The 25,312-nt window shown below is 38.6% G+C and overlaps 1 protein-coding gene across 5 annotated transcripts in view; it reads right to left on the bottom strand.

The window, feature by feature from the left end:
* The window catches only part of DENND1B (DENN domain containing 1B), a 158,494-nt gene that overhangs the window by 39,837 nt on the left and 93,345 nt on the right, over window positions 1-25,312 (bottom strand). For all 5 annotated transcript variants that reach the window (XM_066379884.1, XM_066379882.1, XM_066379883.1 and 2 more), the window contains 2 exons: window positions 16,800-16,925; window positions 12,005-12,106 (listed from right to left, as the gene is read on the bottom strand). In XM_066379884.1, the coding sequence (XP_066235981.1) occupies window positions 12,005-12,106; window positions 16,800-16,925 (228 nt within the window). The remainder of the gene's footprint in view (window positions 1-12,004; window positions 12,107-16,799; window positions 16,926-25,312) is intronic.

Genomic DNA, 25,312 nt, shown 5'->3' with positions numbered 1-25,312 from the left:
TGTTTGTGGCATTTTGGGGGTTTTTTACTTCACCTTTTTAACTCACTAGCAGTGCTCCCATCCCTGGCTCTCCATTTTATCTAGTTCTTGTTCCACTAAATACAATAGTAATTTTTTAATTTGTTCCCCCATTTTTCCGTTTTCCTCTTATTCCTCTCATCATAACTCTTAGACAACCAACACCTAAAAGCAAATCATTTTATTCTTGACCCAAATTTTTTCCTTATTTGCTTTTTGTGGGTCCATACGCTCTTTTTTTTTCTTTTTTTTCTTTTTTTTTGCCCCTTTATTACTTTTCCCCAATTCAGGCCCTCCATCACAAGCATTGTTTGTTATAATTCACAGTTCACCACAAGATTTTCTCAAGAAAGAGGGGAGAGAAGAGGAGAGGAAAAAAGGAGGGGGGAATAATCTCCTTTTTTTAAAATTTTTATTTTATTTTATTTTTCTTTATTTCATTATTAATTTAAAAAAAAAACTTTTAGATTTTTTATTTTTTTGTTATTTTTTTATTTTTTTAACTTTTTATTCTTTATTAAATCTCATTAATACTATCAACAAAACCACCCTCAGATGCCATTAAGGAAAAGAAAATCGAATATCATGGATACAAAAGAAAGAGAGGTAACACAGCTAGATGAGGAAAAATCTATGGAGAAAAAATTTAATATATTGGAAACCTTGGAGCTAAATGACAGAGAATTCAAGATAGAAATCCTAAAAATCCTCCGAGATATACAAGAAAACACAGAAAGGCAATTTAGGGAGCTCAGAAAACAACTCAAGGAACACAAAGAATATATGTCCAAGGAAATTGAAACTATAAAAACAAATCAAATAGAGCTGAAAAACTCAATTCACGAGCTGAAAAACGAAGTAACAAGCTTAGCTAATAGAACAGGTCAGATAGAAGAGAGGATTAGTGAAATAGAAGACAAACAACTTGAGGCACAACAGAGAGAAGAAGAAAGAGACTCAAAAATTAAAAAAAATAAGATAGCCCTACAAGAATTATCTGACTCCATCAAAAGGAATAACATAAGAATAATAGGTATATCAGAGGGAGAAGAGAGAGAAAATGGAATGGAGAACATAAACAAATAATAGATGAGAATTTCCCAAGCCTGTGGAAAGAACTAAAGCCTCAAGTTCAAGAAGCAAACAGAACTCCAAGTTTTCTTAACCCCAATAAACCTACTCCAAGGCATATCATAATGAAATTGACACAAACCAACAGCAAAGAAAAAATTCTCAAGGCAGCCAGGGAAAAGAAGAATACAACATATAAAGGAAGGCCCATTAGATTATCATCAGATTTCTCAGCAGAAACTCTACAAGCTAGAAGAGAGTGGACCCCAATATTTAAAGTCCTGAAAGAGAGGAACTTTCAGCCACGAATACTATACCCATCAAAGCTATCCTTCAAATATGAAGGAGAAATAAAAACATTCACAGATACAGAAAAGATGAGGGAATTTATCATCAGAAAACCCCCACTCCAGGAATTGCTAAAGGGGGTTCTCCAATAAGATACAAAGAACAAAAAAAAACAGAGCCAGAAGTAAAAGCTCCAAGAAGAACACAATAAAACCAAATTTAAACTGTGACAACAACAAAAAGAAAGAGGGGGAGAAGATGGAGATTAACAGTAGCAAAGGACGATGGAGTGCAAAAGTACTCACAAAATAGTTCGCTACAATGAACAGGGTAGGGACCCTTTTCATTACTCAAAGGTAACCACCATTGAAAAAACCACCACAGAAGCACATGAGATAAAAAAGATAGCAACAGAGGAAAGATGTATGGAATACAACCAAATAAAAACAAAAGATAGAAAAACGAAAGAGAAGGATCAAACAAGACACAAAACTAACAGAAAGCAAGATATAAAATGGCAATAGGGAACTCACAAGTATCAATAATTACACTAAATGTAAATGGATTAAACTCACCAATAAAAAGGCACAGAGTAGCAGAATGGATTAAAAAAGAAAATCCAACTGTATGCTTCCTACAGGAAACTCATCTAAGTAACAAGGATAAAAACAAATTCAAAGTGAAAGGCTGGAAAACAATACTCCAAGCAAATAACATTAAAAAAAAAGCAGGTGTAGCAATACTCATATCGGATAGTGCTGACTACAAAACAGGAAAAGTACTCAGAGACAAAAATGGCCATTTCATAATGGATAAGGGGACACTGAATCAAGAAGACATAACAATTCTTAATATATATGCACCAAGCCAAGGAGCACCAAAATATATAAGACAGCTACTTATTGATCTTAAAACAAAATCTGACAAAAACACAATCATACTTGGAGACCTCAATACACCGCTGACGGCTCTAGATCGGTCATCCAAACAGAGAATCAACAAAGACATAGTGGCCTTAAAACACTAGAGCACCTGGATATGATAGACATCTACAGGACATTTCATCCCAAAGTGACTGAGTATACATTTTTCTCCCGTGTACATGGATCATTCTCAAGAATTGACCATATGTTGGGCCACAAAAACAACATCAGCAAATTCAGAAAAATTGAAGTTGTACCAAGCATATTTTCTGATCATAAAGCCTTGAAACTAGAATTCAACTGCAAAAAAGAGGAAAAAAATCCCACAAAAATGTGGAAACTAAACAACATACTTTTAAAAAATGAATGGGTCAAAGAAGAAATAAGTGCAGAGATCAAAAGATATATACAGACTAATGAAAATGACAATACGACATAGCAGAATCTATGGGATGCAGCAAAAGCAGTGATAAGAGGGAAGTTCATATCACTTCAGGCATATATGAACAAACAAGAGAGAGCCCAAGTGAACCACTTAACTTCCCACCTTAAGGAACTAGAAAAAGAAGAACAAAGACAACCCAAAACCAGCTGAAGAAAGGAGATAATAAAAATCAGAGCAGAAATAAATGAATTAGAGAACAGAAAAACTATAGAAAAAATTAATAGAACAAGGAGCTGGTTCTTTGAAAAGATCAACAAAATTGACAAACCCTTGGCAAGACTTACCAAGGAAAAAAGAGAAAGAACTCATATAAACAAAATACAAAATGAAAGAGGAGAAATCACCACGGACACCGTAGATATACAAAGAATTATTGTAGAATACTATGAAAAACTTTATGCCACTAAATTCAACAACCTAGAAGAAATGGATAAATTCCTAGAACAATACAACCTTCCTAGACTGAGTCAAGAAGAAGCAGAAAGCCTAAACAGACCTATCAGTAAAGAAGAAATAGAAAAAACCATTAAAAACCTCCCCAAAAATAAAAGTCCAGGCCCTGACGGTTATACAAGCGAATTTTATCAAACATTCAAAGAAGACTTGTTCCTATTCTACTCAAAGTCTTCCAAAAAATTGAAGAAGAAGCAATACTTCCAAACACATTTTATGAGGCCAACATAACCCTCATACCAAAACCAGGCAAGGATGGCACAAAAAAAGAAAACTACAGACCAATATCTCTAATGAATACAGATGCTAAAATACTAAACAAAATACTAGCAAATCGAATACAACAACATATTAAAAAAATAATACATCATGATCAAGTGGGATTCATCCCAGAATCTCAAGGATGGTTCAACATACGTAAAACGGTTAACGTAATACACCATATCAACAAAACAAAGAACAAAAACCACATGATCTTATCAATAGACGCAGAAAAGGCTTTCGATAAAATACAACACAATTTTATGTTTAAGACTCTCAACAAAATGGGTATAGAAGGAAAATATCTCAACATGATAAAGGCCATATATGATAAACCATCAGCTAACATCATATTAAATGGCACTAAACTGAAGGCTTTCCCCCTTAAATCAGGAACAAGACAGGGTTGTCCACTCTCTCCACTCTTATTTAATGTGGTACTAGAGGTTCTAGCCAGAGCAATCAGACAAGACAAAGAAATAAAAGGCATCCATATCGGAAAAGAAGAAGTAAAGATATCACTTTTTGCAGATGATATGATCCTATACATCGAAAACCCCAAAGAATCCACAAAAAGACTACTAGAAATAATAAGCCAATACAGTAAGGTCGCAGGATACAAAATTAACATACAGAAGTCAATAGCCTTTTTATATGCCAACAAGAAAGAACTGAGAAGGAACTCAAAAGAATAATCCCCTTCACGATTGCAACAGAAAAAATAAAATACTTAGGAATAAACATAACAAAGAATGTAAAGGACTTATATAATTAAAACTATAAACCATTGTTAAGGGAAATCGAAAAAGATATAATGAGATGGAAGAATATACCTTGTTCTTGGCTAGGAAGAATAAATATAATCAAGATGGCTATATTACCCAAAGCAATATACAAATTTAATGCAATTCCCATCAAACTTCCAATGACGTTTTTTAAAGAAATAGAGCAAAAAATCATCAGATGTATATGGAACTATAAAAAACCCCGAATAGCCAAAGCAATCCTAAGGAAAAAGAATGAAGCTGGGGACATTACAATACCTGACTTCAAACTATATTATAGGGCCACGACAATCAAAACAGCATGGTATTGGCAGAAAAATAGACACTCAGAACAATGGAACAGAATAGAAAGTCCAGAAATAAAACCACATATATATAGTCAAATAATTTTTGATAAAGGGGCCAACAACACACAATGGAGAAAAGAAAGCCTCTTCAATAAATGGTGCTGGGAAAACTGGAAAGCCACATGCAAAAGAATGAAACTGGGCTACAGTCTCTCCCCCTGTACAAAAATTAACTCAAAATGGATCAAAGATCTAAACATAAGACCTGAAACAATTAAGTACATAGAAGAAGACATAGGTACTCAACTCATGGACCTGGGTTTTAAAGAGCATTTTATGAATTTGACTCCACAGGCAAGAGAAGTGAAGGCAAAAATTAATGAATGGGACTACATCAGACTAAGAAGTTTTTGCTCAGCAAGAGAAACTGATAACAAAATAAACAGAAAGCCAACTAAATGGGAAATGATATTTTCAAACAACAGCTCAGATAAGGGCCTAATATCCAAAATATACAAAGAACTCATAAAACTCAACAACAAACAAACAAACAATCCAATAAAAAAATGGGAAGAGGATATGAATAGACACTTCTCCCAGGAAGAAATACAAATGGCCAACAGATATATGAAAAGATGCTCATCTTCTTTAGCTGTTAGAGAAATGCAAATCAAAACAGCAATGAGATACCATCTCACACCTGTTCGATTAGCTATTATTAGCAAGACAGGTAATAGCAAATGTTGGAGAGGCTGTGGAGAAAAAGGAACCCTCATACACTGTTGGTGGGAATGTAAAGTAGTACAACCATTATGGAAGAAAGTATGGTGGTTCCTCAAAAAACTGAAAATAGAACTACCTTATGACCCAGCAATCCCTCTACTGGGTATATACCCCAAAAACTCAGAAACATTGATACGTAAAGACACATGCAGCCCCATGTTCATTGCAGCATTGTTCACAATGGCCAGGACATGGAAACAACCAAAAAGCCCGTCAATAGATGACTGGATAAAGATGTGGCACATATACACTATGGAATACTACTCAGCCATAAGAAATGATGACATCGGAACATTTATAGCAAAATGGTGGGATCTTGATAACATGATACGAAGCGAAATAAGTAAATCAAAAAAAACCAGGAACTGTATTATTCCATACGTAGGTGGGACATAATAGTGAAACTAAGAGACATTGATAAGAGTGTGGTGGTTATGGGGGGTGGAGGGGGAATGGGAGAAGGAAAGGGGGTGGGGAGGGGCACAAAGAAAACAAGATAGAAGGTGACAGAGGACAATCTGACTTTGGGTGGTGGGTATGCAACATAATTGAACGACAAGATAACCTGGACTTGTTATCTTTGAATATATGTATCCTGATTTATTGATGTCACCCCATTAAAAAAATAAAATTATTAAAAAAAAAAAAGTAAAGGCAATAGAAAGGCATTTACAAATTTAAAAAAAGACAAAAAATTATTAATAACAACTATATTACTAAGAAAATAAGAAATAATAAAGAATTTTTTCAGGTTGAAAAAAAAAAAAAAAAAAAAAAAGGCCTCCTTACTCCTGCCACTGAGTCTCCTTAACTTTCCCATGTCGCATCTCATGTTTACCCTTTGTTCGTGGTATGAAGCGTGTGCTGGGTTCGGTGGCCGCCTCCTCTCATCCCTTCACAGAGCAGGTGTTTCCTAATACCCAAACCCGCGGAATCTTTGGTGCTGCTAATGAACGTGCTGACCTCAGCTATAAATTACGTACCATAAATAACTATGTGGTTCTTTTTTTTAACAAAAGATTAATAGGAAAATGTAGAAATTTATAAGAATTTATTGTTTATGTTAAAAGCTTTCTAAAAATCTTCCAAAATCTCTAGCTGACATGAAAGAGAAATGTTTCGCTTCTGACCCACTCCTTTTACCTGATACCTTGTTAAGTCAGAGAAAGTGGGTCACAGCACACAATGCAAAAGGCTCGAGATCTCACAGGATTCTCACTCTATACAATACACCATTATATGACTCCTGCTTTAAAATGATAGCCACCACTCAATTTAAAGCACAGTGACATGCAGCTCCTACAATTTTTGGATCCTTCTTAAGTGAGTTCTATTATATTCAATTTTATAAGCGCGTCATCTGCCAAAATTATCAAAACATTTTCATGCCTATTCCTTCTTAACAGGGAGTCACTCAACAGTCTTTATTTAAAAAATATTAAGTGCCTATTACATAGTAGTTAAGGTATAAAAACACTTAAATTTTCCTTGTCTTTACTGAGATTACAACTCAAGAAGGAGCCAAATGAACCAATGATATTATACAGGGTAAATTCAAAATGCTAAAATGCTAAAAGGAGAGGATTTTATAGAAGACGGGGAGGTCAAGAGCCTGGTAAAGGGACACGTGAAGTGCCTCCTAAAATGATTAAGTTGGGTAATGTCAGATGAAGAGAGAGTTCCAACCAGAGGTCATAAATAGGGACATGCAAACATGCATTTATTCATTCATTTATTCCTGGAGGGTCAGGAAATGTTCCTGGCTCCCTGGTCCAAATCCTGACTCTACTACATACTAGTTACAGTGTGAACTCTCAAAAAGTTGTTCAACCTCCCTATAATTTTGGTTTATAACCTGCAATCTGGCAAAAAGTAAAGTATGTAATGCCATGGTTTCTGAGAAGTCTGAACTAGATTAGATAAAGCATTCAAACAGTAACCAGCACAAGTCAGTATCTAATCATCGTTATTTTATTTTGTCACAATGACTGTCACGTACTCTCTCACTATTTACTAAGCATCTATTCCAACCCAAGTTCAGAAGCACAGAGGCATGAAGCCATGTTCTGGGAGTTCATAGCAAACTATTCAGAGTGGCTGCAGGCAAGGGCATCTGGAGAAGCAGCAACAGAAAAACCAGAGAGGCAGAAGCCAGAAGATGAAGGAGTCAGGGTGCCAGGCTAGAGGCTTGACCTTCACCTGCAATATAAGGGGGAAGAGACAAAATCTGCTTTTCAGAAAGAACACTCCGAAAAACAGAATGGAGGGACTACAAGAATGGATGAGCGGCTACAAGAATGGAGGAGTGGCTACAAGAATGAAGGAGGGGCTACAAGAATGGAGGAGGGCTACAAGAATGGAGGAGGGGCTATAAGAATGGAGGAGGGGCTACAAGAATGGAGATGGGGCTACAAGAATAGAGGAGCAGCTACAAGAATGGAGGAGTGGCTACTGAATGGAGGAGGGGCTATAAGAATGGAGGAGGGGCTACAAGAATGGAGAAGTGGCTACAAGAATGAAGGAGGGGCTACAAGAATGGAGGAGGGGCTACAAGAATGGAGATGGGGCTACAAGAATGGAGGAGGGGCTACAAGAACGGAGGAGTGGCTATAAGAATGGAAGAGGGGCTACAAGAATGGAGGAGGGGCTACAAGAATGGAGGAGTGGCTACAAAAATGGAGATGGGGCTACAAGAATAGAGGAGCGGCTACAAGAATGGAGGAGGGGCTACAAGAATGGAGGAGGGACTACAAGAATGAAGGAGCGGCTACAAGAATGGAGGAGGGGCTACAAGAATGGAAGAGGGGCTACAAGAATGGAAGAGGGGCTACAAGAAGGGAAGAGGGGTCACAGGAATGGAGGAGAGGCTACATGCAAGAACACAACACCGCTATCCCACAGGAGTCACCAACACTGGAATTGAAGAGAGTAAAAGAAAACAGCCCTGGCCAGTAGGCTCAACAATAGAGGGTCGGTCTGGCGTGTGGAAGTTCCAAATTCGATTCACAGCCAGGGCACCCAGGAGAGGCGCCCATCTGCTTTCCACTCTTCCTCCTCTCCTTTCTCTCTGTCTCTTTCTTTCCGTCCCGCAGCCAAGGCTCCACTGGAGCAAAGTTGGCCTGGGCACTGAGGATGGCTTCATGGCCTCCACCTCAGGTGCTAGAACGGCTCTGACTGCAGCAGAGCAACACCCCAGATGGCAGCGCATTGCCTCCTGATAGGCATGCTGGGTGGATCCCAGTCGGGCTCATGCGGGAGTCTGTCTCTCTGCTTTCCCACTTCTAACTTCAGAAATATACAAAAAAAAAAAAAAGAAAGAAAGAAAAGAAAACCAAATCACATCTGGAAAACTGAACCAACAGAACACAGTCAAGAACTGCAAACAGGACACAAGAGAGGTTGGCAGTGAACTGAATGTTCTGGTTCAGGCAACAGGGCAGCTCCTGCTTCCAAAGGAAGGGGGGCAGGAGGGTCCCATATGTGTGTCCATGTGCCTACGTATGTGTGTACATGCATCATGTAAGAACATGTGTATGAAGACACATGGGTAAAGACATAGACTCTACACACACATCTACATTTCTATGGTTCTAGGCGAAAGATATATTTGGGACTCATCACATATAGGTAGTCATGGTCTCTCACAAGCAAAGCCAGGGAGATGGTGTGAGTCACAGAAGTAAGTCATATCACAGATCAAAAGGAACAAAAGTATCTTAAGAAGCATTAGGAGTCCACATGCCAACAAACTGGTGAGTGAGAGAGGTATGTTAAAGAAGAGAGCACAGAGTCTTCGGCTAGTCACAACACCTGCAACAACAAAGCTGTCCTCAGCAGAAACCACAGTGCAAGGGATCCTCCTAACGGTGGCATGAAAGGGACACTATTAACAAGACACGAAGGTACCTTAATTCAAATGTTATATTGGCATTTTCTGGTGATTGGCTTCAACTTTTCATTTTGAAATAACTTCAGATTTAAGGAAATGCTGCAAAAATGAAAGAAAGTCACTACTAATACTAACCTTCACCCAACCTCCCCGATGATGACATCTGATAAGACCATGATATATGTATCGTATGTAATACATTCACCACAGGTATTGATATAATGCTGTCAAGTCATCTATAGACTATATTTGGGTTCCAGGTAAGAGACCGAAAAAGAATTGATAAGAAACCAAAAAAGAATTGACTTGAACCCTTTGTAACGCTGCTTCTTCAAGAACGATGGGGCTGTCAGAGTTGTGGGCTTAAGCTGTTCTGGGATTTCTTCCAAATCCATTATCTACAGAGGAGTTTATCCAAATGGAACCTGCTATCACCCGCCTGAGTTATGTTTATTTCACAGTATCATGGAATGTCAGAGTCGAAAGGTATCTCAAACTTGGTGACCTTGCAGGTTGACTCACGTTACAGATGCAAAAATCAAAGCCCAGAGAAGTGAGGAAGTCATCTGACAAGGGAAATACAGCCCACCACAGAACTCCTCTGGAAACATTAAAAACCACGTTTTCTTAAACAATACATAAATAATTTAAATCATTTTAACTTAAACAATAATTTAAATAAGGATGATAGGACAAGCTACCAGAACATTCCCTCCCTTGGAAGGCCCCTCTCCCTCCACAGAAAAAACAAAACAAAACAATCCTTTTGGCTTATCACTTGTTGGTCTTTTTTGTTTTTTATAGTTTCATCACATAAACATTTCCCTAAATAACATGCTATTTATTTTTTCTTGCTGTTGACCATGACATACAAGGACTCATCGCAGAAATTCCTCAGGGTCTGTTCCTTTCATCTGTCATTCATATACTGATTTGCTGTAGCTCATTTATTTCTCTGCTGTGTGGTATTCGTTGTATGACATAAAACTTCATTTCAACACTGAGGAACAGCGAAGATTACTACCAGTATTTTGCTATTTGTTACATTTTTTCAATTACCGTTCACATTCACTATTATTTTGTATTAGTTTCAGGTGTAGAACATAGTGGTTAGATGATCAAGTACTTTATAAAGTGTTCCCCCTGAAACCTCCAGAGCCCACCGGGCACCAGGCACAGTTAATTCCATATTATTGACTATATTCCCTATGATGCATTTTACATCCCCGTGACTACTTTTAACTACCAATCCGCTTTTCTCAGTCCCCTCACCTTTTCCACCCAGCTCCCAACACCCTCCCCTCTGGCACCTGTCAGTCTGTTCTTTCTCTGTGTCTGCCAGTCTGTTTCTATTTTGTTTGTGAGTTTATATTGTGCTGTACATTTCGCATGTAAGTGAAATCATAAGGTACTGTCTTTCTTTCTCTGGCTTATTTTATTCAGTATAAAACCCTCTAAATCCACTCAAGCCATCACAAAAGGCAAGATTCTTCCTCCCTTGCCTGACCTGTGGTGGCGCAGTGGATAAAGCGTCGACCTGGAAATGCTGAGGTTGCCGGTTCGAAACCCTGGACTTGCCTGGTCAAGGTACATATGGGAGTTGATGCTCCCAGCTCCTCCCCCCTGTCTCTCTCTTCTCTCTCTCTCTCCCTCTCTCTCTCCTCTCTAAAATGAATAAATAAAATAAAGTAAAATAATAATAAAAAAAAGATTCTTCCTCCCACCCCTTTATTGTTTTTACATCCAAGCCGTATTCCAATGTGTCAATGGACCACAGCATTTTTATCCACTCATCTGCCGATGGGCACTTGGGCTGCTTCCAAATCTTGGCTATTGTAAGTAACACTGCAATGAACTTAGGGGTGCACACATATATTCATTCGAATTAAGCGTTTTGGGTTTCTTCAAATATATAATCAGAAGTGGGATTGCTGGGTTGTAAGGCAGTTCCAGTTGTATTGTTTTATTTTCTTGAGGAAGCTCAATGCTGTTTTCCACAGTGGCTGCCCCAGTCTGCATGCCCACCAATCGTGCATGAGTGAGGACCCCCTACCCGTTTGTACCCTGGCCCTAAGCAGACTCGCTGCAGCTCTTCACTACATGCTGAATCCACACAGCTAAGTTTCCACTCCAAAGTGTCATGTGCAATGAGCAAAGCAAGTGCTGATAACTTAAATTATGTGAACAGCAACTGAGACTATCATCACACAACAGGACAAAAGACCAGGAGCATCAAGACTTCCTGAGTTCTGATGTCAAGCTCCTGCTTTTGAAAATGGCCGTCACCTTTTCTGAGCCAAAACTCAAGGCATGGAATGATTACAAAATGTCTCTGAATTCAGATTTATGCTTATGAAAACTCTTACAAAGCTTAAAAAGTTACATATTTATGAATGATTTCTATATATAAATCAGGTTAGAGCTGGACTGTCCTGCAAAAAACAGTTTGATTACCGTATCAATCTACCATACTGAAGTAACTCCTTAGTCTACGGTGTCTCACATAAAACTAGTTATACTGCTTTTTCCACTTTGCGTGCAGAGAAAACCTCAGTGAGACCCTCAGCGGAGCACTTTCAGTGAGGAATTTTTAAATAGCAAAGTTGCTAGTACATAGTATTTTTGAAGTTCTGTGCCACACACAACTCTAGAGTTACAAAAGAGAAAAATTTCTTGAAATTCTATCAAAGATCTTATTCAGGGTTTAGATATAATTCAGAAGTGATGATAACGTCTCATACATTTCTGTTTCGTTCTTGTCATCTTCCACAACGAAAGGAATTATGGAGGTCCACTCTTACCTGCTTGAAAAGTTGGAGGTTAACGGCTGTTTCCAAGAACTGTCTCATCAGACTCGAGCAGTGCTTTATAAAACTCTCCTCACAAAAAGTGATGGGCTCACCCTAGATGGAAATATAGAATTTCTGGTGTCAATAGAAAGTCAGGGAGAACCAGTCTTTCTACAAAGACATATGGAGAGTCATCAACAAGGTATAAGACACAGAATCTATTTCAAGGTGCTTAAGTCTAAATGGAGTCACACAGACCCTCATACTTAACACCTGGATCCCAGGCTGGTATCAATATCCTCCTCATGACACGCCTCTACCATCGTTTCCTAATGAAAGATCAAGTGGACTTTTGTGTGTGTGACAGAGACAGAGAGAGACAGAGAGCGAGACAGATAGGGACAGACAGACAGGAAGGGAGAGAGATGAGAAGCATCCACTCTTTGTTGCGGCACCTTAGTTGTTCATTGATTGCTTTCTCATATGTGCCTTGACTGGAGGGCTACAGCAGACCGAGTGACCCCTTGCTCGAGCCAGCGACTTTGGGTTCAATCTGGTGAGCCTTGCTCAAACCAGATGAGCCCACGCTCAAGCTGGCAACCTCGGGGTTGTGAACCTGGGTCCTCCACATCCCACTCCCCCACTCCGATGCTCTATCCACTGCACCACCACCTGGTCAGGCACATGGGCTCTTGATATTGCTCAATTTCACTCCGTCAGAGTAAAAATAAATTCCCTCAAAGATTTAATATCATTAGATTAAATTATGAGTACTCCAAATAACAGGCAAATCTGCAAAAGTCCAACAACTCAAAGTACTGTATTTTTTGCTCCATAAAACGCACCTGACCATAAGACACACCTAGGGTTTTAAAGAGGAAAATAAGAAAAAAATATTCTAAACCAAATGGTGCATTAAAATATCTAATAAAATACTGTATTTTTCACTCCATAAGATGCACAGGCATTTTCCCCTCCACTTTTGGGGGGAAAAAGGTGCATCTTATGGAGCGAAAAATATGGTAACTTCTTTTCTTTAGCACATCTCCTCTCCTTTTAATATATTATTTATTCTATGTCTTAGATTATTATGTTAATATATTATTTATCATGTTTCTTAGATTATTAGATGATAAATAATATATTAAAGTAATAATCTTAGACAGAAAGGGTCAGTCTGAACTGCAGCTTCCCGGATCAGGAAGGGGTAGGATGGCCATTAGGAGCAAGAGAGATAAAAGTATCATCAGGAAGAAAGAACATTATAAACAAAGGGTTGGGAGTCTGGGAAGCTGGGGACATCTGGAGCCTCAGGCAGAATGCTCTGTATGGAGGTCAAAGTTAAGGAAAAAAGAAAAGGGGGACACAGCCTGAATGCCAGGTGAGGGGACAGCACCAGGGACCCTGGTCAGTTAGAGACCTACTCTGCAGATTTCTTTTTGTCAAGTGTCAGAGAGACAAAGGTTTTTATATGTGTATAAAAAAAGTCATGAAACTTTGAACAGTAACATCTAGAGAAGTCATATCCAGTTAATGTTATTTAGTCAAGTCTTTTTTTCCTAACTGTACTTTAATAGCTAGAGGATGCTATAGAGATCTATTGGTGAAAAGACACAAAGCCATGACATAATTGTAACTTCTAAATGTGGCTCTTTCTTTTTTACATCAAACAGAGAAAGACAGCAAAGACATGTACCGATTATATAAATGGCCAAGGAGAATACATAAAATAAAAAATGTATTTTTAATTAATTAGAACACAAGGTAGTTTGTCAAGGTAATGCCTTAAACAAGTTTTTAAAACAAATGACATTTTATACATAATAAAAAAATAATTTCCCTTAAAAGCTATTGCTTTTAAAAATAAATAGAAATGAATATAAAAAAATTAAGCATTTATTCAAAGATTGAGTCAATAAAAAATATAAAGACATACAGAAAGGAAATAGCATTCCCAATACCCAAAAAGAACTAGCAGTGAAAAGAAAAGATCAAACAAAAAAAGGAAAAATATAGTTAAATTAACAAATAAATTTATAAGATGTGACCAATAAACAGGAAAGGTATTCTATGATGAAATTATATATTTTCTCACAGATACTTGGAAAATGGACTTTCAAAATCCTTTTTTTTTTTTTTTTGTATTTTTCTGAAGCTAGAAACGGGGAGAGACAGTCTGACAGACTCCCGCATGCGCCCGACCGGGATCCACCCGGCACACCCACCAGGGTGGATGCTCTGCCCACCAGGGGGCGATGCTCTGCCTCTCCGGGGCGTCGCTCTGCCGCTACCAGAGCCACTCTAGCGCCTGGGGCAGAGGCCAAGGAGCCATCCCCAGCGCCCGGGCCATCTTTGCTCCAATGGAGCTTTGGCTGCGGGAGGGGAAGAGAGAGACAGAGAGGAAGGAGAGGGGGAGGGGTGGAGAAGCAGATGGGCACTTCTCCTGTGTGCCCTGACCGGGAATCGAACCCAGGACTTCTGCACGCCAGGCTGACGCTCTACCGCTGAGCCAACCGGCCAGGGCTCAAAATCCTTTTTAAAAGAAAGTCACAGTCAATGAAATCAAGTACTTCTATCTTCTCAATTATAGTCAAAGGGAGAGAGAATTAAGCTATAAAGATAGTAAATGGTCCTAGTTGGTAGGCTCAGCAGTAGAGCATTGCCCCAGTGTGTTGAAGTCCTGGGTTCAATTCCCAACCAGAGCACACAGGAGAGCACCCATCTGCTTCTCCACCCTTCCCCCTCTCCTTCCTCTCTGTCTCTCTCTTCCCCTCCCACAGTCAAGGCTCCATTGGAGCAAAGTTAGCCCTGGGTGTTGAGGATGGCTCCATGGCCTCCGCCTCAGGCGCTAGAATGGCTCCGATTGCAATGGGGCAACGCCCCAGATGGGCCAAGCATCTCCTCCTGGTGGGCATGCTGGGTGGATCCCAGTTGGGAGCATGTAGGAGTCTGTCTGTCTGTCTATCTGCCCCCCTTCTCACTTTGGAAAAATAAAAATAAAAAGGATAGTAAATAGTGTTAAAGGTGGGATATTTTTATAATTTCAATCAGCATCTAACACATTGATAATTAAATCCTTTTAAGAAAATTTTCTCTTCAATCTGCTTTCCTCAAATCTGGAGTCTTTTACAGATTAAAAAATAAATAAAAACAAAAATATAGATGATAAAGATTACTAAGTATTTATATGTGTCAAAATCCAAGCAAGGTGATACTTTCCATTTTTCCTCCTGTATCAACTTGAAATCAACACTTCTAAAAACTTTGACAACTTAATCACTGTCTTTGAGACTCATTTTTGTCTTCATTGATGTTCAATAATTTGAATTATGAATATGTGCTGCTGTGGTATAGATGACTGCTCTTTAGTCGTTTAATAAACCAAATTTTATAACTATATAATTTTTGCAGACTTCTCCATGTGAGATATATATATATATATATATATATATTTGTATTTTTCACTCATAAGATGCACCTGACCATAAGACACACCTAGGGTTTTAAGGAGAAAAATAAAAAAAATATTCTGAACCAAATAATGTGTTAAAATATTTAATAAAATACTATATTTTTCACTCCATAAGATGCATAGGCATTTTCCCCTCCACTTTTTGAGGAAAAAAAGTGTGTCTTGTGGAGCCAAAAATACAGTACTATGCACAGTACTATGAGTTCTACAATGTTTTGAAAAATATACACTTACTTCAAAAAGATCAACATACAAATTAGATATCTACACTTCTCTAGAGACAGCAGCTCGTCTGTCTATATCCATCAGAACTCCTTCCAATAACTCAGGGATTCCTCAGAGAAGTAAGAGCCCCTGGGTGGGGATGACTGAGTCAGAAGTCAGTTTAGAAAAAAAAATACAGCCCATTCATATTTGTCTAGTGCTTCCTAGTTTAACGAGAGGGTTTACACACCAATCCTGATAGGAAGGCAGGTGTGAAAATTCTCACTTTACAAATAAGAAGACAACGTCTGCAGAGGCTAAGGGAGTGGGTGGAGGTTTGCAGAGTTTGACAATGGTGGAGTTCCTACAGACAGTGGGTTCTATTACTAACTCAATGTTTTATACCCAGTACAAGTGAGTTACCTGGCCGTGGAAAGGCAGTGTAATCATTTTTGTCACATCAGACAAATGCACATAAGAATTCAAAGTGAGAAACAAATACATTTTGAGTCATCGCTTTTTGAACAATCTAAAATCCTGGCTACAATTCTACATAATGATCATCTTAGGACCGTAAAATAAAAAAAAAGAGAAACATCACAATGACCAAGGATACCCCGAGAAAAGTGTTATGAATTAGGAAGACAGTAAATCTCCAAATACAGCAAAATTATCAAGCTCCCATCTTTTTAAACTTTCATTTTGTACTTACTATTTCTAAATGCATTAATGTAATAAATCTAGTGGTCTAGGTAATTTCTTAACGATCACAACAAAATCAGGTGGTGCTTTTGTTTGTTTTTTTTAAATGCATTAATACCATTCATCGGTTAAGAGATAAGTCTTCCAATTATAGAAAGAAAATAAGGTGATATGCAAAATGAATGTGGGACATGTTAACTCCAGGTTCTTAAAAGAACTCAAACCAAAAACTGGAAATGAAGCATCCTGTTTTAAAGCACATTAGTTTGGATTTTAAAAGACCTTTACGGTACCTTTTAAGGTGTGATGCTGAAATATTGGATTTTTTATTATTTATTTATTTTTATTTATTGTTTTGTGTGTTTTTTTGCCCCGTGCCCAAGAACTATAAGGGCGCAAATGAACATCCCGAAGAAAGAGCTGGCTTACGGGTTTGTATCTCAGGGCGTCTCTGTAGGATCCAAACAGCGCAGCCTGAGCCCTGAGGAAGGCCCTGGCCACTCCGTCTCCTGTTGCTGTGGACTGCTTCTTCAGTTTACTTTTTAGGGCCGAGACCTGCATGACAGGGAGGAACAGTTAAATTACCACCTCAGAAATTGGCCTGGCGAGGACCGAGCCCAGCCAGCAGCAGGCCGGCCCCAAGCCCAGCCTCCTCCTCCTCCCCGGGAGCTCATCTCCCAGATGGCGGGGCGCCCCCCCCCCCCCCCCCCCCCCCCGCTGCCCCACTAATGGAAAAAAAAGCAGGAACTCAAGGTGACGTGCTAATAATGCACATTGCTCTGTGCTCTCTCTCTTTTTCTCTCAAGGCCTCGTGACATAAATAAGCTTTAATTCTTTTACAGTAAACTGTGAGTGTCTTTACTGCAGATTTTTAGCAACTGCAACCTGCTGTCTACGCATTTTGAAAAGAAGCCAGGTGGCTGTCGGTTGCATTCCTGCTCTCGAAGGCTGTGTGCCACTAGTCACGGGACTCCCAGGACCACTTGCCATTTCATTGGATTTGGGGGACCCTCACTTGCATAGGTGACTTTTCCCAGTCATTTGCTGAATAGTTTGGACCATTATCAGATATAAAAAAGGAGGATAGAGCTAAAGTTATTGAGGACCTACTCCATGTAGAGAATTATATGATGCACACGCTATATAAGGTCGCATTTCATCTTCCCGGTCTCCCAAGAAAGGAAGTTGGGCTACGCTTTATGAATGAAGCCACAGGGGCTCAAAGGTGTCAATCAATGCCCCCTGACTGGATTGCCAGTAAGGGGCAAAAGTGAGTTTCAAACTCAGCTCTGTCCAGTTTTTCCCACCACCTCCTGTGGAGTTTGAGTTCAATGTCATTAATCAGATTAAAATATTAAATATGTTTAAATTATACCAGTGTCAATTTCTAGTACCTAAGAATTGGCATAATTTTAAAAGACAGCCAAATGTGCTATAATTTTTCCTACATCTCCACCCTTAAATTTCAAGTTCTGCATATTTTAAGGAAGGCACATTGAAGACAGTCCTCAGCTAGATGAATATTTTGTAAGTGTGATCGTACTACTGAGGTATACTCTTACTTTTTAAGGGGAAGGTGATGTGATATGTACCTAGGCACCTCATTCACTTGACTAGTTCCTTCCACACAGCATAGGAACACTTAAAATAGATCAATGCCTCACATGGGAACATCGAGTCGTGTACAACTTCTGTTTTCTTGAGACCAGAACTGATGAGACACATTCTGGTTGGAGTGCCCCTTCACAGAGCCTGGTTTATCCTTATGAAACTACTGGGTAACGAAATGATGTCACCCCTCCTTTACAGGTAGACATGCAAAGAAGGAATATTTTCATTTCTTTATGCAAGCGGTCCTGACTACTCTTGGTCGAGGACAATTGTAATTGTAGTGTCAACCTAATTAACAACTAAACTTTGAATAATGCTAATGAGAAATGAACACAGCATCAGAGGAAAGACCAACTCTACAGGTGATAAACCTTCACAGGAGTGACATTTCCCAGTGAAAAGTCACAGTTACTCTGATCTGATCAAAGGAAGAGACCCCCATTGGGTCCAATTATAAGCATAGTTTTGAGAAAATTACTGAGTTATGATAGTCATCATCTATGCAGAAAGGTTTCTGCAGTATATAGGTCTTCTCCCAATAGCTATGATCTTTTCAATTTACATCCAAGCCCCACAGATTCAGATAAAAGTTGAGAGCCTCATTCATTTAGCCCACAAAGTACACACACCAGAACTCACTGAACAGCAAGTTTTCAGTATTAAAAAAAAATCTAACTCAAAAAATGCACAGTTTTTAGGTAATTCACACTTCCAAACAACAAATACAGCAGAAGGATGAAAAACAAATCTTGTGACTTAATTTCCTTTTTCTGAAGTTTGCAATGTTACTTTTTTTTAGGTTTCAAATGCCTTTCAAGAAAAGCCAATGGGAATGCATATCAATGCACGTATGTATCTAATTACTGCCTCCAAAAAAAGGCTTAGAAAGGGAGTGTGACTCCAGTCTCTCCAAGCTTTTTTTTTTAAAGGTATATGATTGGGTTATTTGGAAATTATACTTTAGAAAATGGAAAAAAAAACATACTTAAAAATGTCACAGTTGATATCTTTGCTAAAGAAAATTCCTCAAGGGGTATTTTTCTAGAAAACGTACAATGCACAGCTCAGGTCTCCCCAGATCAAGGGTTCCAAGGACAAACGTGACACTTATGCCACCAGACAAGGCAGGCAACTCAAACCACTCCTGAGCTCTGGAACCCGAGTCCTGGATAACTCGGTGGCTATGCCACTCATCCAGGGTAGTAATCACACGGCCACCAGCTCTTCCTCTGGACCAGTCAGTGAGAGGTCTGCCCAAACGAGGAAAGAAAAAGGAAATATCTGTCCTAGAACACTGCTCTGAATATGGTCGCTGCAACACACACAACCACTTGAAATGTGACAAGTTCAAACTGAGACATGACGTTTAAAAAATGCAGGACCAAAAAAAAAAAAGAGGTAAAAAATCTCATTCATGTTTACTTGGATTAAATGATGAAACCATACTATATTTGAAAAAGTGTCAAATAAAAGATATTATTAAAATGAATTTTACCCATTCCCTTTAACTTTTCAATGTGGCCACTAGAAAAATTTAAACCGAGTATGTGGTTTATATCCTATTTCTATATGAGCCTTCTGTCTGATTTCAAATGGCTACATGAGACTGAAAAAACTGCTTATGAAAAACCATGGTTACCATTGTTCCTGTGCCTATTTCTACATTATTTCAGCCTCTACAACTGAGTATCAGAAATCTGTCCTGACCTCCTATAGGTGGGCTTCGACTGTCAGGAGATCCGGGCTGATTACATTGTTCAGAGACCAGAGGAAGTGGTTCTTAATACACAAAGGAACCCCCAAAACAGCCTTTAAAAATGAAATTGATTTTTAAAGTCAGTTGCAGACATAGGATACAACCCTAATATAAAACGACTCTGTCAACCTCTTTGTTGCTGGTGTTTGGACCAGGGGGAAATTATCACCAACTACCACTTGCCCTTTGTGGTGCTAATTAGCTTTTAGTAGTTTTTAATCTATAAAAATGGTGATGTCCCCTGCATGCTTTTGCAATACTTGATCTGGGAAACTGCGTTTTCTTTTAGTTTCCAAACTTCTAGGCTTAGGTAATAAGGTTACATTCCCCCCTGAAATCCTCAAGTCTATAATAATCGTCTATAACTCTGAATTCAGAAAAGCATTAGGGACCTTGGTCACATGGCTATTATCACACAACTCTCCTATGCAATTCTGAAAAAGTATGACTTGCTTTCTCTTTTTATTCTAAGAACGTGAGCAAGCCTCTGTCGCCAATGCCTGAAGGTTGCTTCAAAACTGATGTCATATTTAATCGCGTTTTTTTCCCCCGTCTGTAAATCTTTTTCAAGTGTAATGAAGTATCAATAGTAGGACCAAAAATAAACAAATGAAAAAGTGAAAAGAATTTCAGGAATAAACATCATTTGATTGCTCTCATGAAACGTTAAATTCCTTTTCATAGATGGAGAATTCAGACTCCAAGCAGCCGTCCATAGGGGAATTGTGACCTGGGTTTCGGCACAGTGGGAGTTCACTGCAGCCTGAAAAACATCATCACCATTTCTCCACGTTTGCTATCTTAGCACTAAGGTGACCATGAAGAAAAGGAGGAAATTACATGAGCAAACAAGCAAACAGGTATAAATTAACGGATGTCCAGCCATGTGCTCTCGGAGTCTGAGTAATGAAGTAATAATTATGCCAGCAGGGAGTTGGGCAGAAGCTGCGTAAATGGGCTTAGTTTTTCAAAAAAGTGACACATTTTTCTCTTACTTGACTTTTAGGTGCAGCCATGCTCTTCAAAAAAATACATTAACCACCTTGCCCAGAAATTCTCATTTAACTTTTTAGGATCACAGAGAGAAACATCAGGGTCAAGAAGAAAAGGTAAAAATAAATGTTCTGAAACAATATTTAGATAACCCACATGACCTCAGACACCCTGTGATGTCTCCTTCCACTTAACTAAACTGTATTCTAGAATCTATGTATATTTAGGAAACTCAAAGCGTCTAATAATCATCTGCTTTAGGAAAGAAAAAAAAGTTACAAGGTTTAAAAATCTTTTATTCTTCCCTGAAATGTGTTCTGGTTCTCATATGAATCACATATTAAACCCCTTATACTTCCTTTAATCCTTCTAATGTTCGGTGTTTTAAGAAACAAAATTAACCATTCCTTCTTAATATAGTTTTCTAACAAGCTTCCATTTAAGGATTAAAATGGTAACCTTTAACTTATATTAAATGAAAAGCATGTGAGCCCCTCACAGAGGGTATCATTACACTGTTACTTTGCATGTTTAAATGACCTATCAAAACCTAAAAATATGGTGTCATCTATGGCCATTTTCCTTCCAGAGGCAGCTTAAAATTTAAGACAACCCAAACCACTCTAATCCTCGCCTCAAGCCCTGTATCACGCCTTTGTCTCTAACATCCATGTCACTTCCACTCACGCCGTGGCTCTAAAAGGAATCTTGTAGGTCCTGTCTCCTCTCCCACACGCAAAACATAACCAAGCCCTGCCAGTTCGACCTCCAATAGACATTCCACATCTGCCCACTTCTCCCTCAATTCCTGCCAGTATCCAATTTAAGCAACTACCATCTCTCACCAACAAATGGTTTCCTAACTGATGGTCCCGCTTCATTTCTCATACCTGGGGGTCTTCAGGACTCAGAACCCAATATGATGTTATGGGATATCAAAGCAAATCACGTTCTTCCTCTGATAAAGCATTTCAATGAATTTCCAATTAAGTCCAGAGGTCCTTAGCAAGAACTATAGGTCTTGTAAGATCCTGCTCTTGTCAGGCTCTCTGACTGCCTTTTCTACAAGCCTCTCTAGTTAAATGGACCAGAATATCTGTGGATGGGGCCCAGGAACATCATTTATTTAACAGTTCACCAAGTCATGATGGTATCAGCAAGATTTAGGGACTGCGATTGTGACAGTGCCCACCATATCATGCACACAGAGCCTCTTAACCATGGAGAACTGAAAGGACTAGAAACAAATTGAAAATATACAGGCAGTAAGAGAGAGAAGCTTGCTGTTAAGATGACACAGTAGGAGGCCCTGGAGGGGGACAGGGTCCGTGGATAAAGTGTCATCCTGGAGACTGGAGGTCGCAGGTTCCACTCTTGGTCAGGGCACACAGGACAAGCAATCAATGAGTGTACAACAAAATGGAACAACTAAGTGCAATACAAGCTGATGCTTCTTCTCTCTCCCACTCCCTCCCCCACCTTCTCTCTCACTCTCTCAAATCAATGGAAAAAAATTTTAAAAACGATACAGTAAGAAAAAATACATTAGTAGAAAATATAGGTTGGAAATGAAAAAGCCACGTAAAATTACTAAGAGTAACCAACTAGAAATCAACTTTAAAATGGCAAAAGCACAGAGGTATAAAAGGGGAAATCGCTAAGGCTGGGACCACTGCTGTGAGATGGGTAGAGTCTTTTATTCTTTTGAGAGAAAATAAGGAAGATCTTTTAAAATGCTGGAAGCCCGGTTATGTAAGGTGTTGAGTTTCAGTTTTGAGTAGTTTTGTTTTGGTACTTAAAGTTCATATAAAAAAAAATACATACCAAAAAAAAATAGGGAAAACAGCACAATGCCTATTAGTTTACTTATGAACAAAAACAACTTTTCCACAAACAAGCACCTCTCTGAATATCACCATCTGAAAGAACGGATGGCAGGTTTCCGTGGACACCCGGCGCCGAAGCGCATGGTCGCCGTCACAACGTGGTCTCCTTTTCCAGGGCGAGGAATACAAAGTGGCAGGCGCAGCCAAAATAGTATCTATGCAACCTGCCTCCGGGTCGTTCCTTTCATGACTATGAAAGTCAGATGAAAACACCCTTGTCAAATGGTCTCAGGTGGAACTTGGAACCGCGGCTTGAAAAGCGACTCCCATTACAAGTGATAAAAGAAATGCCATCCTATGTCCCTTCCCCAAGCACTCTCCGACTGCCTGCTAAATCACAAAGGCTGCAGCCAAGGCTGGTGGCCGGGTAAAGCACACCTGGGTGCCCGGGTGCTAACAGTGGAGAGAGGGGCAGAGAGCGTGACTGCAGGTTCCCAGCGGCCCGCTGAAAGCTGTTATTTGCCTCAAGTCCACACTAGCAAACTAAAAAAAAATGTTCTCTAAACTACTTTAGACCCTGAACAACACTGTTATCTTGCTAACCTGGCCACTGGATAGAAATTTTGGGGGCCTCCGTTTACTGTTAAACACAATAAGGATTACAGCCGAGCTGCGGCAAGCCTGGAACTAATATAATATTCTCTGGGGCCTTTTTTTACCGCTTTTATAACATGCGTTATGACAATTTAACATATTAAACCTTCATGTTAGATTAGAGGGAAGAGCCAATGAATTAAACATGTCTATTGACTATCGGTGGAGTCGTGAGAGTTAGTTACATTTGTTTATAGGCTTGATTTTTTTTAAAAGCTTATTTTAAACATTCTCTGAAAAAGCCAATTCTTTTTCTAACTTATTCCTATAAATGAATTCACTCACTTGCATGCAGATATCTAAAATGATACTTAAGTCAGAATTTGTTTTTTCTCCAGCTCTTTGGGCTTTTTCATGGTTTTTGGTAATTCAGAACAACTTGTGTCTTTCTTTTTTTATACCACAATAAAAACATTAAACTGTTCCTTCAAAGGACGCCCGAAAGTCTCACTCTAAGATGAATGGTATTTTTAAAATGACTCCACTTTATAAGAAGGTCTCTTCCGCGTTTCAGTAATTACACATGGTTGGTACCAAATGTAGCCATTCTATATGTAACGTACTGTGGCTGCCGCTGAGTTACACAATGACTCTTTAGTGTACTGAAGTCTACACACCCTGATAACAGAATTTTCTACACACCGGGCCTAGAACATCATTTTCCAACAGTATATATAAAATGGAAATGAGCAATGAAACCAGGGCTGAAAAAATCCTAATTTAAGTCAAAGAGGTCATAGTGATATTTCCTTAACAAGATGAGCCTGGAGGGTGAGCCTGCTATATTAAATCTTAAAAGAGTTACTCGTTGCACTTGATATCATGTTTATAGGAGAGCAACTGCTTGGAGCTGAAGTCTAAGGACCCAAACCAATTCGACCTAAAGCTGTAGAAACACCATTAACAGCACACTTTCTGTGCCCTCATCTTCAAAACGGGGATAAATCTGTTGATTTGTCTCAAAAAATACTATTTTTTTTTTTTTTACAATTTACTGAGTTAAAATCATTTAAAGACAGTTAAGCAATAGTGGTCAAAATTCACTTTCCTAGTAATGAATATTTGAATGCACGGAGATTTTTCAGATGTCAATTCTAACCTGCCTTCCTCTGGAAGAGTCAGTTTTAAATTGTTTTAACGGAACAGTCACATAAAGACAGATTTCCTAAATCTCGTTATAATTCAGATTAGCTTAACCTCCCAACAAGTGGGTTGCCTTATTTATTTCTGAAATCATAACAATGGCCAAAATTACTTTTAAAAATGTCAATGATGATAAAAATTAAAATGAGCAGTAATAACTTAGAAATACAATATTTAAAATTAGACTATAATTAAAACAAAATTTATATACATAGTTAGAACGGGGGTGTCTCAACAGTACATTTCCTTAAATTAATATCACCTCATTTGAGAGTTAAAATGTTCTATTTAATCAAACTGGTTCATTTCCCCCCACACACACTTAAAAACATGACACAGTAACACTAACTTCAATTGATATTGTTCATAGCCCTAAAATTTTCTTTTTTATTTCAAAACACTCACACTACATATGCTTGAAGGCCTCTGTATTTGCCATAGCCAAAAATAAAAAAATCACAGTGTATTCATAGACAAAAACTACAATCGTACATTTTAATGGACCTTGGGCTTTTAAAAGTTATTCCATGTAATAATCAATATCGTTAAAATCACTCCCAATAAAATTTGTGTTTCATTTTCTTTTAAAGATCCAAATCTATAGTGAAATGATGAAATCGAAAAACAAGTGTTCTTGTCAGAAGACAGGAAGTGAGTTTTTTTCTTCTCCCCGAAGGAAAACAAAGGATTCCTGAGCGCTTGGGCCTGATTTATTTTTCCAATTTTAAATTCCTTGAGTAACGGAACTGCTACTGGCAGAGTCGTATTTCTAACAGTCAATAAATCTAAAATATTATGTGTGAATATTGGAATGAAGCCATTAAGAAGATTACAGCATGCAACACAGCAGAGGGTCCACAGGAAAAAAGACGAGTAATTCAGGACAACTGTGACCACTGACCTTGGAGCAGCCAAGACCACTGGTCAGGCTGACACAATAATAGAGTGCACATGCACAG

Source organism: Saccopteryx leptura, chromosome 1 (genome assembly GCF_036850995.1).
Source record: "Saccopteryx leptura isolate mSacLep1 chromosome 1, mSacLep1_pri_phased_curated, whole genome shotgun sequence".
Lineage (NCBI taxonomy): Eukaryota > Metazoa > Chordata > Mammalia > Chiroptera > Emballonuridae > Saccopteryx > Saccopteryx leptura.
Note: the sequence above shows the minus strand (reverse complement) of the source record. Positions and strands in the feature narration are given on the sequence as shown.